Source organism: Elaeis guineensis, chromosome 4 (genome assembly GCF_000442705.2).
Source record: "Elaeis guineensis isolate ETL-2024a chromosome 4, EG11, whole genome shotgun sequence".
In the NCBI taxonomy this organism is placed as follows: domain Eukaryota; kingdom Viridiplantae; phylum Streptophyta; class Magnoliopsida; order Arecales; family Arecaceae; genus Elaeis; species Elaeis guineensis.
Genome location: NC_025996.2, coordinates 2,638,640 through 2,656,612, shown reverse-complemented (window position 1 = coordinate 2,656,612; position 17,973 = coordinate 2,638,640). Strand labels below are relative to the sequence as shown.

The window sequence follows — 17,973 nt, the reverse complement described above, 5'->3', positions numbered from 1 at the left end:
TGTGGGTCGGCTACCGGACCTCTGGGTTTAGTCGGTCGGGAATGGACCGCGGAATGGCCGCAGTTAGCCGCTGATGGCGTCCGTCGGCCTGTCGCCCGACTTACGATCGGCCAGTCAGAGCCGTCCGTCGGGCCCTCCGATAGTCGGTCGGTCGGTCGGGCCGCCAGCCGGTCGGGCCCTCCGATAGTCGGTCGGTCGGTCGGGCCGCCAGCCGGTCGGGCCCTCCGATAGTCGGTCGGAGGGTCGGGCTGCCAGCCGGTCGGTTCCTCCGAAAGTCGGCCGGTGGGTATCCCCCAACAGTATGTAACTGGAGTGAAAATTTAAGATGATAGTAGTTAGTGGGCAATTCAGCTGTGGAATACCACCTTCTGAATTGCTCTCTTCATATACAAGGTTTGGATTAATATCATCGATATTCGAATAACTTTAGTTATTTCTAACAAATTTATTAACTTGGATGATGCTGCTTTTTAGAAATGCAGAATTATTTGATTTCTTTTTATGTGCATTGTACATGCTGCTCCTATGGACATTCACTATTGCATTGTTCAGAAAACATAAATTTCTCGCTGCTCACAACTGAGACAGCATGTTGTCATTTTTCATGGCATTTGACTGAGTTTGATTTTTTTTTTTTTAATACGGTTATGTTTGCAGATAAATTTGGAGCTGCTATGTCCATTGTAAAGTCGGATATAGGAGGCAACATAGCAGTAAGATTTCTTTTATGTTTTTGTTGATAAAAAGAATCAAAAGTACATAATGATTTTTTCAGGACTTATATTTCCTGATTGCTTTGATAGGATAGCAATAAATTCTTCGCTACATTAAGTACAGTTTAGTGATAACCTTTTCATTCACCTTAGGATCTGCCAGGAAATGAAACGTGCACATTCTCAGATCTTGTTATTTTGTCTGATCCAGCTTTCTTTATCCTCTTTTTGTCTCTGCTTCTTTAGTCCAAATCCTTCGCAAATGTTTATTTTCTGATTTTCTTATGCAGAGACTGGAATCTAAATATGCTTCTGATCCTTTAAAATTTGAACACCTGTACATCATGGTGCAAATAGAAGTGGAATCTAAAACAGCGAAAGGTTCTTCAAGCTGCACCAATGGTCTTCTGTGGTTAACAAGGTATTCCGCATGACTTGTGTGCAATATGTTCACACTTTTGAAGGGGGCTCTGTCATTTTTGCACTTCCAATCGTTGCAAATTTGCCTTTAAGTGTTTGAGTTCATTTTGATTTTCTATTTTCCCTGGTTTCCTTATACATATATATATATATATATATTCCCATCTAAATGTATCATTTTTGGATGTATCCATCCATTTAGGGCCATGGACTTCTTGGTGGAACTATTCCGTAACTTGCTTGAGCATCCGGATTGGACTATGTCACATGCCTGCACAGAATCCTACAGCAAGACCTTGAAGACATGGCATGGCTGGCTTGCTAGTTCTAGCTTTACGGTAATGCATTCAGACTTTTGTCATAAAATTATAATCGTTAAAGCAGTGGCATAGAAGGAAAACAATCATCCATAATCCAGACTGCAACTTTGACATGGCAATAGGAATTGAAGCTACTCTCAATTTCCCTTGACATGGCTTCAATCTCTCAGTTACCCCCGCAGACTTTTTTGTATGGTTTAGTTGGAAAGCAGTCATGTGGTAAACAAGTAGCTTCCTAAGTTCAATATTCATATAGCGTTGGCAAGTAAATCATAAGAATATTACATCTAGATATCTGATGCTAAAAACTACACCCTGCTTCAGCCATAATCCAATTGATTCAGGATATTATCAGTGCTTTACATATATCCGATTACCCTCTACTTTTCTGATATCGATCTTGTCAATCTCTGCCAACGCCTCCCATTAATGCCTTGGTTTTGTATGGTTCCAGCTGTCAGCATGCGGCTCTTTTTCGTAGCTTGTAACTGGATTACTGATGCATCCATGATTACAGGTTGCCATGAAACTCGCTCCTGATAGGAAGAAATTCATGGAGGTTATTTGTGGCTCCGGTGACATTAATGCAGACATAGAGAAATTCTGCACAACCTTTGCTCCTCTTCTTGCAGAGAACCACAAGTTTCTTGTAAGCTCTTGTTGTGCCATTATTGTGGATCAGGTAGCTCTTACATTGTTCGTTTGTTGATCGAGATACTTGTATTTTGCTTATTGCAGGCTAGTGTTGGTCTGGATGACCTTAAGGCTTCTTGATGTAGAAATCATCGTCTAGATCATCTCTCGTGATCCCTTCCCTTCTTTGTCGCCAATTATATATTTCACTTTTGTTTTACAGGAAAATATTGGACCGTAAATGAGGCATCTATATAGATTTTTGCACTTAGTTCCTTTATGAGCCGCAGCACACGGGTTTCTTATGATAAAACCCAAAATTACAAATAACAAGTAGTTTTTGTGTCTTATTTTCTTATGATTAATGCATAGCTAATTTCTACATTTCTTTTGTTGTATATGTGAGGTGATTCAAGTATGTGCTCCGATCAACAGCTGGTTGCTGAGATTTTTTGTTTCTGGAACTGAAACGTAGGGATGATAGGGAACTGCCACATTTTGAGTGTACTAGTCCGATGTCTGAATTCTAAGCAAATTCCTAACAGGCATGCCTCTTATCCTAAACTAACACAGTTCATGCATCTCCAGTGGCTGGGTCTTTCTTTTTCAATTTTCTCTTTGGTAGACCCCATCAGAAAATGAGTATCATTGTGTGATAAAATATCATGGCCTGTCTGTTCTTACGGTGTTCTATGACGTGTCATGGATTAAGTAGTGGTGATTTGCTAAAATTGCGACTGCATATTTTTTTATATTTGACTTCCATGCAGCCGTTTGAGCTCCTCTTTAGTAATGCGAGCTCTCCTCTTTAAATATCTTCTATAGTTTGTTACTTCTTCGTAGCACATTCTGGCTGTCATGGCTCCAAATTCATCCTATATCCACCTTTCTTGAAAGAAGAGATTTCCTACCCTCGTTTGAAGCTCTTTCCCGACCAAGGCACTCCTGTCTTCCAGCGTTTGGAGGGTAGCCTTTCCTTGATTTTTCATAATGGAGATCCTTAGTTGAGTCAATTCTTGGATGTCTGTGTTTTCTATACAACTTCCTAGGTAGAGGGAGGCGGAAGACCGAAAAGGAAAAGAGGGTGATCCTGGAATACCGAAAGGTTGAGGAGAGTTGGGTTTTTCTATCATATGACGCTAGTTGCACGGATATGCTGGTATGTGAGGCATATTGCACTGTCCATGTTTCCCTCACATACTTTACCTTATGTTCTCCATCTCGTGTTTCTTCTGTCCCTTAAGATTAGCTTGCTTAGAATGAAAAATTTATACCCTACATCAGGCGCATCGTGCGGCTGTGGACTACACCAATAAGCTCACCTCCTTTCTATAGGCCTAGTATTATGACATAGGTCTATAGCAAAGAGTCAAGATGATTGGTGCAGTAGATAGCTATGTGGGGCACGTGATATAGAGCATAATTTCTTCAAATTCAAATGTCTTCTCCGGTATTAACTATTTATTTAAATAATTTTATAATTTTGATTATAATTTATTTTTAGTCCCTACACGATAGGTGGATTAAAATTGAGAGGTCTTGTTGAATGAGAGATAGTTACAGCTCGAGAGAGAGAGAGAGAAGGTCCTTTCGCCCAAAACAGCAGCAGTGAGGTCATTCCTACTTGTCGAGTGCCGGAAAGAATGGCCAGTTTGGCTCAAGAGTACTGTCAATTTGACATAACTATATCGTCCCTCGACATTCCCGACCTCTAAAACTCTCTAGCTGCCTCAGCAATGACTCGCAGGATTCTATCCATTTTTTGGAAGCCTCCTCCTTCGAGATTTGTCAAGATTAATTTTGATGATAGTGTTAAAGGTGGGAGGGGCAGAGTGGGCTTGTCATTCGTGGCTTCGATGGGAGATTTTTGATTGCTGATGGGTCTCACCTTTTTGAGTATTTGGTTTTGACGGTAGAGCTTCACGCCATCTAGGCAGGTGTCATCTTTGTTAGGCATTAGCTTTATCACTACAACAAAACAGGTTATTAGCGACGAAAAATTTTTGTCGCTTATAACCAATTTTCGTCGCTAATATATATTAGCGAAGAAATTTTCGTCGCTAATATTTCGTCACCAATAATCGCGTCGTTGATAATATTTTACGATGGAAAAAAAAATTCATCGCTAATAAAAGATATTTGCGACGAATATTTTTCATCGTTAAAAGTAAAAGATGAAAAAATTTAATTGTAAAAAAAAAATATTTGCGACAAATTATACCGTCGCTAATAAATAAAAAATTAATAGCGATAAAAATATTTTCGTCGCTATTAATTTCAAAGTTTTAGCGACTAAAAGTTTACAACGTAAAAAATATTTTTTGCAACGAAAAAATTTCGTCACTATTAATTTAATAAAAAAAATTTTAAAAAATAAAATTGAATAATATTAGTGACGAAAAATTATATCGTAAATAATTCAATTTGCAACGAATATTTACGTCGCTAATAATTATTTGCGATGAAAAATTTTTCGTCACTGTTAATTATATATTTATTAAAAAATTAAATTATGTTAGTAAAATATTTTTGGTGACAAATCTTTCATCGTGAATAATTCCATCGTTAATAATTTAGTCATATTTTTTTTAAAAAAATTATGAATATATATTTTTAATTTATATGTATAATATTTTTTATAAATTAAAAAATTTAAAATAAAAAATTTACACAATAAATTGATAAATAAATTTTATTATTTTATTTTATTAAATTAAAATTATTAGAGATTGAAATAAAAAAAATACATCAATAAGCCGTCAAATATCGGTATCTAGAGAACGAGCTGCGGATGGAGAGCGCTCGATGAAGCTTGGACCGACCTGTTGCTGCCTTATCAGCTGTATCGTCTGCTCTATCTGCGCCATCCACTCTATCATCTGGATCTGAAGCTGCTGATACTCGTCGATGCATGCAGCCAACTCCTGAGCTCGATGCTCAGCCTGTTGTCGATCTATGACAGCCTGCTCAGTCTGCCTCTGCACCTCCGTCAGTCGAGCCTCGCATGCAGAATGGATGTTAGCCCTAGATGAGCGTGAGGATGAGGGAGCAGTGATCCCATATCCTAGATCCTTAATATAACAGAATCTCGTACCGAGCACCTGATCACAGATCTCATCATCTGTGGGTACGGTCGAGCCCTCAAAGATAGGCTGGGATCTCATGTATGTCATATGATTCTGAAAATTAAAATTAAAATTATTTTAATTTTTTAATAAAAATCAGACTGCGAATGAAAAAATAATTGAAAAAACTTACAAAGAGCTCTTGGCTCTCCGTCGTCCACTCCCCCGACCGTCGTTAGTAGGTCCGCTGGTAGATATCGATCCTACCAGAAAGCTCGCCACTCTCTGCATCTCTCTGCAATTTGAGAATTAATTAAAAAAAATTTAAATAACTAGAGAATTATATGCTAATTAAAATTTAAAAATTACCTTTCATGTGCTCCATGTGACGAGCGAACGATCTTGAACTTCCATAATGCAGCACGATCTGTCTCATCTGATTTGATGCATGTGATGGCGATAATCCTTGAAATGCAAGGATAGATGAGTGTCGATGGCTCGCCTCATATGATCCTCTTCAAAATCAACGATGTCAAATACACCCTATCAATAATAAATATTAGAAGAATACTATGTAAATTAAATATTCACAATATAATTTATTTTATCTGTAAGTGGGTGTAGAAAATCTTTCTCTGAGCTGGTAGAACGTGACGCCAATCGAAGAGCATCACAGGGGCATAACTACGGCATATGATGCCCAGCTCAGTCTGCCATGATTCGCACCATCCCTTAATGGGTCTGGAGTAACCGATTGGTATCTCGATTCAGAGATGCTGTCCCGAATGCTCGCATCTCCAACGCTCTAGAGCGAGGTTCTTCGATGGACCTCGCCCTCGCCTCACTACTGATAAAGACTGACCTGAAATAACAATAAATAAATCATTAGTATGATCCAAATAAAAGAATCAAATTTTATTATATAAAAAATATAATAATATCACTGGGATCCGCCTCACTAAGACCCACCTCACTGGGATCTACCTCACTGGGACCCTCTGACAGTAGAGCCGGTGCGGCAACGGAGATCGATGAAGACACCTCAACCTCCGAGGTAGACTATGAATGCGAACATCGTTGTCTGTCTCCTGGTGTCATATCTGCAATAATTGAGATATAAATAAATATAATATTGAATAATAATAATAAAAATCAAATAACATTCTAATGAATATAATTATATCGCATACCATTATTGCAAGACAAGATTGAATGAAGAATATAGATCTACTCATCAATATTCATATCTTCCTCGATATATAGATCCTTCTCTGAATCATAGTAATCGATATATGTATCGTCTTCTATCTCATCGTCATTTATAAATGGATCATCGCCCTCTGACTCATCAAGATTAAATACAAAATCAGCTTCAACTTTGTTGGACGGTAGATCAGTCCTATTCAAAGGTGTCGTTACAAATTCTTCATCAACCAAAAGCTCGACTAATGTTTGTTCTTCTTGCTGAAAAATTTTCTTTTCATGTAAATCCGAATTTTCATCCATTTCTAAATGGATTGGTATGTCATATACGCCTCTAGGTATTATTTTTTGTATAACATGCCAATTACCTCGATACTTTAGATCCTTTAAATATATTACTTGTTTCGCTTGAGTTGCTAAAATATACAGCTCATTTTGGTACCATGTTCGTGCAAAATTTACACTGATAAATTATGAATCGATATGAATACCAATTTTTTTATTACTAATATCCCATCATTCACACTGAAATAAAAATATAAAATTACTGGACCCATACTTCAGTTCTATGATATCTACCAGTACACCATAATAATCAATCTCTTCTTCTCCTTCATATCCTGTTGTAGCAATCTCATTATTCTGGATCCATCATTGTATCTCAAGCTTTCTTGTGTGAAATCTCATTCCTCCAATGATACAGAATGCGTAGTGATTAATCCTTCGATCGGGACTACATACTAAATCGTGCAACTCATCGATCGTACCCACTTTTTTATTGAAATACTTATGTTTCATCTACATCATTAGATAAAAAATTATGTTGGTTCAAATAATATTATTTATAAGTAAATAAATAATGTATCACTAATGTAACTTACAAGATCATCAAATTATTTTACAAATTTCCTCCTATGTCGATCATCGGCATCCGTATTATTTTTTCTACATAGTATACTCTTGTGCTCACTGCAAGAAGTTACGATTTTTAATTTTACATCGACATAAAAAATTTTCTTAAATATTAAACAGTATGGTAAAATGATACTTACTTAATAAAATTTTTAATTTCTTCATAATTATTTAAAACGTAAAAGTGTACCGTGGATAGCTTGTTCACGTCCATAAATTCATATCTCCTTACACCAATAGGTCGAACCGTTTGTTTAAATATAGGCAATGTCGATTTATTGTCATCCCATTCATGGTCTGCATTACGATCTGTACGATTGAATCTTGTTTCGATATCATCAAGATACATCGAGCAGAATGTGACACACTCAGTAGCTATATATACTTCTACTATAGACTCTTCAGGTCTTGCTTTATTGCGCACATATTTTTTTAAGGTGCATAAGAATCTATAAATAAAAATAAATTTAAATTTTAAAAATATATTTACATCTTATAATTGATATGATAAAGTACATATAATTTTTTTACCTTTCAATAGGATACATCCATCGATAATGTATCGGTCCAACCAAAAGAGTTTCACTCGCAAAGTACAAATGCTTTGCATCGAAGTCTTTCCACACTAAAGAGTTAGCCGGGTGGCTAAGTATGTTCTCCTCCGGAACCCGCTGCTCATAATGCTATCTCATTTCTTCAGCTGTCTTTGTGGACATATATAATCTTTGAAGTATTAGAATCAATGAAAAATATCTCAAAATCTTTTGAGGTATCTTCTTTGCTTTCTTATTATCGATTTTGTATCTAGACTCACTGCATTTCGGATATTCAGTTACTTATTCGTTATCTTATAAAATAATATACAGTCATTTTTGCAGGCATGTATAAGAATATGATCAAGTTCTATTTTTCGCATGTATATTTTTGCTTTAGAATATAATTTCGAAAGTCTCTCTGTATCGAGAAGAGCTACTTTAATCAATGTTAAAATTTGATCAAATAACTTCTGACTCCATTGATTCACGATTTTCATATGAAGCAATTTTATCAAAAACTCTAACTTGAAAAATTTTGTACAATTTGGATAGAGTGGCTCTCGTGCATCCCTTACAAGCTTTGCAAACTGTTCAGAAGTCCCTTCTACCTCAAGTCGGATATTAAGTTCATGATCAGAATTACTTTCAAATGCAGTAGTACTCATGCGTATATTGGAACAAGCACCTTGATGTAAATCATCTAACAATTTTTCTATACCACTATGTTCGACAGGTCCACCAGCATCACTATTATCTTCAGTATCGTCATCGTCGCGCACCACTTCATTCGGATCACCCTCTCCATGCTATATCCAACAAGTATACTTCTTACCCATACCATATTGTAGCAGATGCTCCTCAACAAATGTTATGTGATGATATACTAAATTGACATATCTCTTACATGGACACTTTATCTGACTAACACTGTCAGCCTTATGCCGTGCAAACTCAATAAAATCTCGAACTCTTTTTTGATATTCAGGTAAAAAAATACCCTTAGCATTCATCCAATTTTTGTTGATATTCATCTAACAACAAACACAAAATCATTAACAACCAAAAAAAAATTCAGTGGTATTCTAGATTCTGATCCGAATTTCAGACTCAATCATATTCCAAATTTCAGCCAAAATTCTGATTCAGATCCAGATCTGGATCACTTTATACAAAACAACACATATTAAAAAACACAGACTGAACAGTAACACAGAAAATATGTTACATCAATTTAATGAAGTAAAAATGCATGATCCTATCTATTTCAAATTATTACTAACAGGCGTGGCTCTATACCTTTCAAAAAAATAATAATTTTATTATTGTTATTAGTGAATATTTTGCCTCATTTTTGTGAAAATTTCGATAGTATTTCTCCATGATTCTCCAAGCATACGATGTGGGTATGGTGCCTACGCACCCTATCCACCATATATCCGAAGAACAATGGATAGATAACTACTGAATACCACATAATGAAATGAAATATCAACTATTAACAACAATAATATTATTACTTTTTTAAAAAATTCGAATACAGAACATCCAAGATTCGATCTCGATGAAGATCGACTCTTGAACAAGAATCTACGGCTCAATACAATTTAACTACCATCTTTGAACATGCATTCGAAGATTGATTTTTAATTTATCAAAAAAGAATAACTTCATATTGCAATTTTTTCATCAAAAATTTTAATAAATTTTTTCTAAAATAAAAATATTTTTTATATTTATAATTTCAGCAGCATACAAAATAGTGCATAAAATAATTAAATTGTAACAAGTAACAGCAATGTACATTATGTTAGTAAAAAAGATAATTAATCAATAATTAAATAATTTCAACAGTAATACTAAAAAATAATATATAATAAATATAATTAATCAAATAATATGCATCTCCCTCCACGTCGGCCCGATCCAGCCCAGCCCAGTCTGCCCGACCCGACCCAGCCCGCCCCGTCCCCATCCCCGTCGGTCCCAGCCCCATCCCCACCAGCCTCGGCCCGACCCCAGACCCATCCCCACAGTCCCGCCCACCCGACCAGCCCCGGCTCGACCCCCCCCCCCCCCCCCCCCCCCCCCCGGCCCGACCCGCCGACCCGACGCCCGACCCGACTTTTTTTTTTTTTTTTTTTTTTTTTTTTTTTTTTTTTTTTTTTTTTTTTTCACTACCAGGTCCCCAGGCCCTGACTCGGAAATGACCGACCCGGCTCCGGACCAGCCAAAAAAAAAAAAAAAAAAAAAAAAAAAAAAAAAAAAAAAAAAAAAAAAAAAAAAAAAAAAAAAAAAAAAAAAAAAAAAAAAAAAAAAAAAAAAAAAAAAAAAAAAAAAAAAAAAAAAAAAAAAAAAAAAAAAAAAAAAAAAAAAAAAAAAAAAAAAAAAAAAAAAAAAAAAAAAAAAAAAAAAAAAAAAAAAAAAAAAAAAAAAACGACCCGACCACTACTGACCCGGACTCCCAGCCAAAAAAAAAAAAAAAAAAAAAAAAAAAAAAAAAAAAAAAAAAAAAAAAAAAAAAAAAAAAAAAATCCCCCGAGCCCGGACCTAACACCGCGGAGGGCCGAGCTACCGGACTGATGGAAGCTCGCTCGCAATTCTTTTTTTTTTTTTTTTTTTTTTTTTTTTTTTTTTTTTTTTTTTTTTTTTTTTTTTTTTTTTTTTTTTTTTTTTTTTTTTTTTTTTTTTTTTTTTTTTTTTTTTTTTTTTTTTTTTTTTTTTTTTTTTTTGACTGAAGGAAAAAAAAAAAAAAAAAAAAAAAAACGGAGCCGGAGACCTGATCTGAACCGGCTGGACTAAAAATCTATTTTTTTTTTTTTTTTTTTTTGACTCGGATTTTTTTTTTCTTGCTTTTTTTTGATTTTCGTACTGAATTGATAATCCGTTCGTATACCTAGTGCTTTATCAATCGATTTTGATTCAGCTTTATTAGTTCTTTAAGTTTTTTTTTTTCTTTATTCTTTCGATCGTTTATATTATAAATCGCGTTCATTTTGGTATTAAACTCAGTCTCGTGGCGATTTTATTTATCTTATTATCTCCGCTACCTGACCTGACTAACCACTCGTCCCCATCCCCATGCCCGCCGGCCCCGGCCCCATCCACATCTGCTTGACCAGGCCCGACCCGACCCACCTGTCCACACCGGTCCGATCGGGCCCCGGCACTGTCCACACCTACCCCGATGGCCTGACAAAAGAATAAAAAAAATAAAGATGGATTATCGGTGGCGGATGCAAGCGCCGTCGGCCCGACCTCATCCTCGCCGGTGTCTCCCCCATCCCCGACGGCCCATTGGTGACTCGAGAACCCCCCCTCCCAAAAAAAAAAAGAAAGCTTACCTTATCGGTGGACGCGACTGCGACGGTGACGGTGGCGAACTCGACGGTCGGGAGAGGGGATGCGGGGGGAGCACGCGAAAGCATAGTGGGGGGGGGCATCGGGGAAGAAAATGGATTTCAGATGGAATTTGATGGGACGCGATGTATTAGCGATGAAAATTTTCATCGCTAATAATTTAAATAAAAAAATAATTTATAATAAAAAATAATTTTTCATCGCTAATAATGTTATTGACGACGTAACTATTTTTCATCGCTAATAGTTCCCATCAAAAAAAAATTCTGCTGAAAAAATTATTCCCCCCCCAAAATATTATTTGCGACGAAATCATAGGTATCATTGCTAATAATTTTTAACGACGGAAACTTTTCGTCGCTAATAGTTTCCACCAAAATATTTTTCAGTAAAAAAATTTTTTCAACAAAAAAGTTATTTATGACGATAAATTTTCATCGTTAATTACATTATTAGCGACGAAATATCTTTTTCATCACTAATAATTACTGAAAAAAATTATTTTTTTAAAAAATTTATGTTAAATTTTTTCTTAAATATTATGGTAATTTCAAAAGGTTTTAATGGTCGACAGATATGAGGATATTTAAAAGTTTCGAAGAATAATATTAAAGCATACAGCTTGAGATCTCCAAATTTTACGTTATAGATAAGATGGAGATGGATAGAATAAAGTAATTATAAATATAATTTTTTTTTCCTACATCCAGCCTTGATGTTCAAGAACGTCGGTAGCAAAAGGTAATTTTCAGACGTTGTTATCTTTTTGGGATAATGGTGCTATCGTCTTGCATAACATAGCTCCATCTTAATCGGCCACGCTTACTATTAACTAAAACCTTATCAGGGATAATATTGTTTAGCTTGGCTGCTTGTTCTGTTATTTATGCTTAATGTAGATATTTTTTAGGCTTCGAAATCATGAATTAGACAAGAAACTAGATCATCAGTTTGGAATTTTTTAGGTTAAAGTTTTGATTAGATCCCTAGTATTTTATATTGTATATAATCGAACGCATGTAGGTTGGATGATCCCATCTAGGCCTTGAAGTGACCAGCATGTGCTTGTGGCTTACAACTTTGAATCCAATTAAGTATTTGTTTAGATAGTTGGGCCTAAAATTCTATGAGATGCATGAGCTAACCACCAAATATACAGAATTATAAGCTAAGCTTGGCCTATTTTACCATTGTCTAGGACTGATTTTTGAGTTCCATAATATTTTGGATCTAACCATTCAAATAGATCCTAAATTAGAATCAATTAAGTCTTTGTTAAAAAAATAAATATTTTTTTAATATTATTTTTTTTATATTACTACATATTCATCTTAATATTCTGCATACTTTTCTTGTGCACATATTATTTCTTAAAACTATCTAATATTTATTTTTATAAATATAAAAAAATTTACTATAATATATCTAAATATCCTTCAATAGAAAATTAAAATTTTTAAAATTTTTAAAATATTTACGATAAAATTTTTCGTCGTTAAAAAAGCCATTAGCGATGGAAATCTTTTATTCCATTGCTAATAGTCTAGTTTTGAAATTTTAAAATTTTTTATTTTTCAAATATTGACGATGAAAGATATACATCGTAAATAAGCAACGATTTTGCGATGGTTATTCGATTTAGCATTGTAAATAGTGGATTATTTAAGATGAAAAATTTTCATCACAAATTATTTTTTATTTTTAAATTTTTAAAATAAGTTTATTAGTGACAGAAAAATCTTCTTCCGTCGCAAATGTGCTTAATGATTTACTACAAAAATTTTTTACATCCCTAATACTGTCATTTTTGAAAATTAATTTTTTTTATTTTTCATATATTAGCGATGAAAATATTCATCGTAAATAAGTAGCAATTTTTCGATGGAAAATAAATTTTTTTGTCGCAAATAGATGATTATTTATGACGTAAAGTTTTCTTCGCAAATATTCTATAATTTTTAAATTTTTAATTTTTTTTAATTATTTATGATGAAGATAGTTTGTCGTAAATAATCAATTATTGGCGACGTAATATTTTTTATTAGTCACAAATAGCTTATCTTTTGAATTTTTAAATTTTTTATTTTTCACATATTAGTGATAAAATTTTCATCATAAATGATCAATGTTTGGCGATGAAAAAATTATTTTTCATCATAAATATTTATGTTATCTACGACATATTTCGTTTCATCATAAATAATCTTTAATTTTTAAATTTTTAAATTCTTTAACTTTTTTAAATATTAACGATGAAAAGTTTCATCGTTAATAAGGCTTATTTGCGACACAAATAGTATTTTCATCATAAATAATTAAATTATTTACGATGAAAAGTTACGTCGTAAATAATCTATAATATTTGATATTTTAAATTTTTTTTTCTCTTCAAATATTAGTGATGAAAATTTTTAGTCATAAATAAAGATTATTTACGATGGAAAAGTATTTTTCATCGTAAAAATTTGAATTATTTACGATGAAAATATTTTCATCGCTAATATTTAGATATTTAAAATTTAAATAATATTTTATTATTTATAGTAAAAAAATCATCGAAAATAAATATTTATTTATGACGAAACTCTATTTTTCATCGCTAATATTTTTTATTGATGACGAAATAATGAAATCATCATAAATATTTTTTTTATCAACAGAAGTTATATTACGTCGCAAATAGTTTTATTTGTGACGAAAAGATTTCCGTCGAAAAAAGGCCATTTTCTTGTAGTATATGCGGAGAGGATTTTTCTGAAAGATGACTCTGCTACTATTATTTTTTGGATTCAGGGAGAAGCCAAATAGCCCGAGGATCATCCGCTTATCTGGGATGTTTGGGATCTCTTTTCACTACGCTGCTGCAGTGTAAGTCCGGTATGTCTTTCGAAGGTGAATACTGCAGCAGATTGGATGATAGTTTTTATTGCCAAGTACTTCGGCGATTGGTTGTAGAGGCAGAATGATGACTGTCGGCTGGCTTTATAGGATTTTATATATTTTAATCTTTTGAGTTGCTATCCTATCAGATTGATATCACCGTCCATTTGTATTAAAAAAAAAATACTTAAACTCTACGCCATTAAAAAGAAAGAAAGAAATTTCTCTTTTTCTCATCCTCGTTTCAGTCTCATTTATCGTTCCAAACCAGGAGGTCAAAGTGGCCAACAAAAACTCAACGGCCATTTCCAAGTGAAGTGCTACCGCGCGCACCCTCCGATGTTTCTAACGGATTTTTCCCGCCATTCGCGCCAAGACCTATAATTAGTACAGAACACCTGGCACCACCCAATATCAATGGCTGCAAAAAAAATAGAACGAGAGGAAAACAAAGATCTAGATTGTCACCTAAACGTTCCCCCACCCTCTCAGTTGGCCGTCTTCCGTCTCAAGGTGCCGGCGACGAAGCACGCGTCACCTTGGGACACCGGGGATGGCATCCATGATATCATGATGCAGTTCTTCTCCTCCTCCTTCCTCGTTGTTTCAGGGCAAGCGGTAGAAGATCTCTTCAAAAAAAAAAATTTTTTTTGGACACAAGACATAGTACAAAGATATCGCCCGGTTCATAGTTCCTAGTTGTACCTTCTGAGCCAAGGGATCCAAGGTGCTTGATGAAATCACGTTCTATAGACCTTTAAATATCTCTATCTTCTGAGGTCTGATTGGTTTATTTTTTGGATGCGTTGTTTTTTTTTTTTTGGTGGATTTGTGTTTTCTGTATTATTATTCTTGAAGGTTTACAATTTTTACTTCAATTATAGGGATCTTAACCACAGTTTTGGGTTTTGCTTGTTTGATCGTCTTGATCATAAACAACCTTAAATTTGTAGAAAGTTGACTGCATGCATTATTCTTCTATATATTGCCGTTTAAAACTCTTCATTTTGACATCCTGGTTTCGAACCAAGAAGGTGGCGTTCTCTTCGTAGCTCTCAAAAGGAAAAGAAAAGAAAAGAAAAGAAAAATCATGAAAGCGTTTTTCTTTGAAAATTATTTAAAGTTGCTTCAATGCAGTTTTTGTTTTTGAGGTTCTATATTCTTATTATCGACAATAATGTAATTCTCCTAATTGCATATTGTGACATGAGCTAACCGCAAGACATCCACATAAATGGGCTTACCTCAATCCATGGCATCTGTAACCAGTACTTATGAGAATTTAGGTAATATTGCAGAAATGAGAGATCCACATAAGAAGAAGAAAAATGTTGTATTTTTACTGTGCAAATTATGATACTTGGTCCGGTTTTCTTCCTATTTTCTTAACGTCACTTTTTTTTTTCCATCTTTTTCTGAAAAAATTGCCCTTGTCAAGATTGCGTCTTCATAAGTGCTTTATTGAATAATATTACACTGCACTGATCATTATTATGTTTGGATTTTGTCTAAAAGCTCATCAATGCTTTATGATTCCGCACAAATAATATAATCCTTGTCTCTACATGATACATTATGTTTGAGGAATGCTTGAACGACCAATTAATAAAACCTGAATTCTATGTCATTATTATTCTTTTTCAAATGGATATTATTTATTTTCTAGTGATCGTACTCATTACTTGATAAGAATTTTAAGTGATGTCCATATTTTTTGCCCAATTTTTTGCAGGTCAGAAGAGAAATCCTTGGCCCCAGCAGGCAGTTTTAGTGCACCCGGATTATCACCAGGATGAAGAAGGGACTGTTGAAGCCCCTCCACTATATTTCCCAAATGTTCGGTATGCCAAGTATCACCATTAACCATCTGCTCTGCGCTTCAATTTAATTCCCTCTAACGCACAAATCTTGACATCCAGATGGCGGGGAACCCGAAATGCAGATAGGCTTTCCCACCGACGTCAAAACACGTGGCGCACATAGGATGGGACGGACCGAACATGAATGCTCCCAGCTGGGTAATTACTCATCTATAGTAACATCCTAAAATAATCTTACGAAATGATCACCACTGGATCTTATTCTTTTTTTTTTTTTTGATATTTTCTCCCAAATTATAAACAGATGAAAGATTTCCACTCGGCGCCACTCGGTCCGACTGGTTCGGACGGGAATGCACCTTGGGGCTCTCAAGGTTAGCTTCTACGAATATATATAAGTTTCATCACTGAGTGCTATATAGCTTTCGACGATCATTATCAAAAAATAGATGGCCATCAAAGAATATGTATTATATATAATACAATATTGGACCATCAATCCCAGTCATCGAGTATTGCATAGCTCATGGAGAATCTATTTAGTGGAGCGGCTAGATTAAATAGTAATTATGATATGCATACCTGAATTGAGTAGGAAACAACTGAAGCACAAAATAATTCTCTCTTCATTTCACTCCATGAAAAATAAAAAATATTTATCATGTATCGAATTAGTAGTACATGTTGAGGTTAGAGTGATCTTCTAACCACTAATATAAATCAAATAAATATATTTGTGTAATTTTCTTTTTCAGAGATTAAAATCGATGCGGGAATCGAAGACAATCCGTCGGGCGAGATGCTGCCGAGGTCCTCCCGACGTTCGGCCGAGCCAACGATGAACGACTCCCCCAACAACGCCCCGCGGCCCCGCCACTCACGGCGGCACCGGTCCGAAGCCACCGTCTCCGACGACTCCCCCAGTTGCGAGCTGTCCTCCGACGGCTCCCGGAGGGGCAGTAGGAGGTCGCGCAAGAAGGACGGCCGCTCCATGGCGGCGGTGGCTGGCGGGGACCTGCCGGCGATCCCGAAGCAGTCGCGGCGGAAATCCAAGGGCTCAAGCTCTGTGGGCAGCAGCGACTCCGTCCGAGCGTCTAGATCTAAGAATCCCACACCGGCGTCGGATAACGCCGCCACCCAAAAGCCCGCGCAGAAGGGGAAGATGAACGGTTGTGATTTCATTTTGATTCGATTGCAGGAGTTTTGTTTTTTCTTTTCTTTTTCGATGAGATGATGGTCGGTAGTTCCACCATGCCGGCGATGGTCCGATCACGTGCATTGAGATCGGACCGTCCGGATTGAACATGGAATGAAAACGAAAAGTTTTCCCTTCCTCCGGACAGACCCAGTTTACCACGTTTTTTACGTGCCATTTCCATCGCATGCCCGCTCGGATGGCAAAGGTTGATCTCTCGCTATAATTTGCTTTTTCTTGATGGTGAAGTCTCACTCTCTGTTTGATACAAAGCACGCGTTGAACTAATAGAAAGAGGAGAAAGGGTGGATGGAAAAGATGATATATATATATATATATATATATATATATGATTATATATAAAAAAATGGATAGAAATATTTTTTTATTTGGTATAGAAAAAAAATGATGAATAATATTTATATAATATTTTTATTAGACTATTTTTAATAAAAATATTATTATTATCAATTTATAATATTTATTTATATTAAAGAAGTAAATAATGTATAAATTCATAATCATTATAATATAATTATATAAAAAAATATATAAATATTTAATTTAATTTAATAACTTATTTAATAAGTTATATATTAATGAATTGATTTTATATATTAATTATAAATATAACTAATTAATTTATGATTAATTTAAATAGTTAATTAATATTATACAAATAGTTAATTAAAAAGAGTAAATAAAAATAGAGAAATAGAAAAAAATTTAATTATTTAATTATAAATATAAAATTATGTATTAAAATTAAAATAATTAGTAATAAAATTTAATAATATATAATTAATAGTATATAAAATATATATAAATAATATGAATGAAAAAATATAGAAATATTATAATTTTATTAAAAAAAATTAATGAAGGATAATTTTGTTAATACAAGAATCAATTCATCAAT

General features: G+C 34.5%; 2 protein-coding genes across 2 annotated transcripts; both read left to right on the top strand.

Moving 5' to 3' along the window:
• Window positions 1-665: 665 nt before the first annotated feature.
• Window positions 666-2,430, top strand: LOC140856840 (glycolipid transfer protein 1-like). The gene is made up of 5 exons (XM_073255050.1): window positions 666-713; window positions 1,004-1,134; window positions 1,336-1,471; window positions 1,971-2,102; window positions 2,192-2,430. The coding sequence occupies exons 1-5, from the start codon at window positions 675-677 to the stop codon at window positions 2,225-2,227; spliced, it is 474 nt and encodes a 157-aa protein (XP_073111151.1). The 5' UTR covers window positions 666-674; the 3' UTR covers window positions 2,228-2,430.
• Window positions 2,431-14,456: 12,026 nt separating this feature from the next.
• LOC105033618 (uncharacterized) lies at window positions 14,457-17,195 on the top strand. The gene is given in 7 exon segments (XM_073255189.1): window positions 14,457-14,657; window positions 15,811-15,880; window positions 15,959-16,002; window positions 16,004-16,057; window positions 16,164-16,233; window positions 16,615-17,007; window positions 17,010-17,195. Coding segments are annotated over 7 exon segments (858 nt in total). The 3' UTR covers window positions 17,036-17,195.
• Window positions 17,196-17,973: the final 778 nt, after the last annotated feature.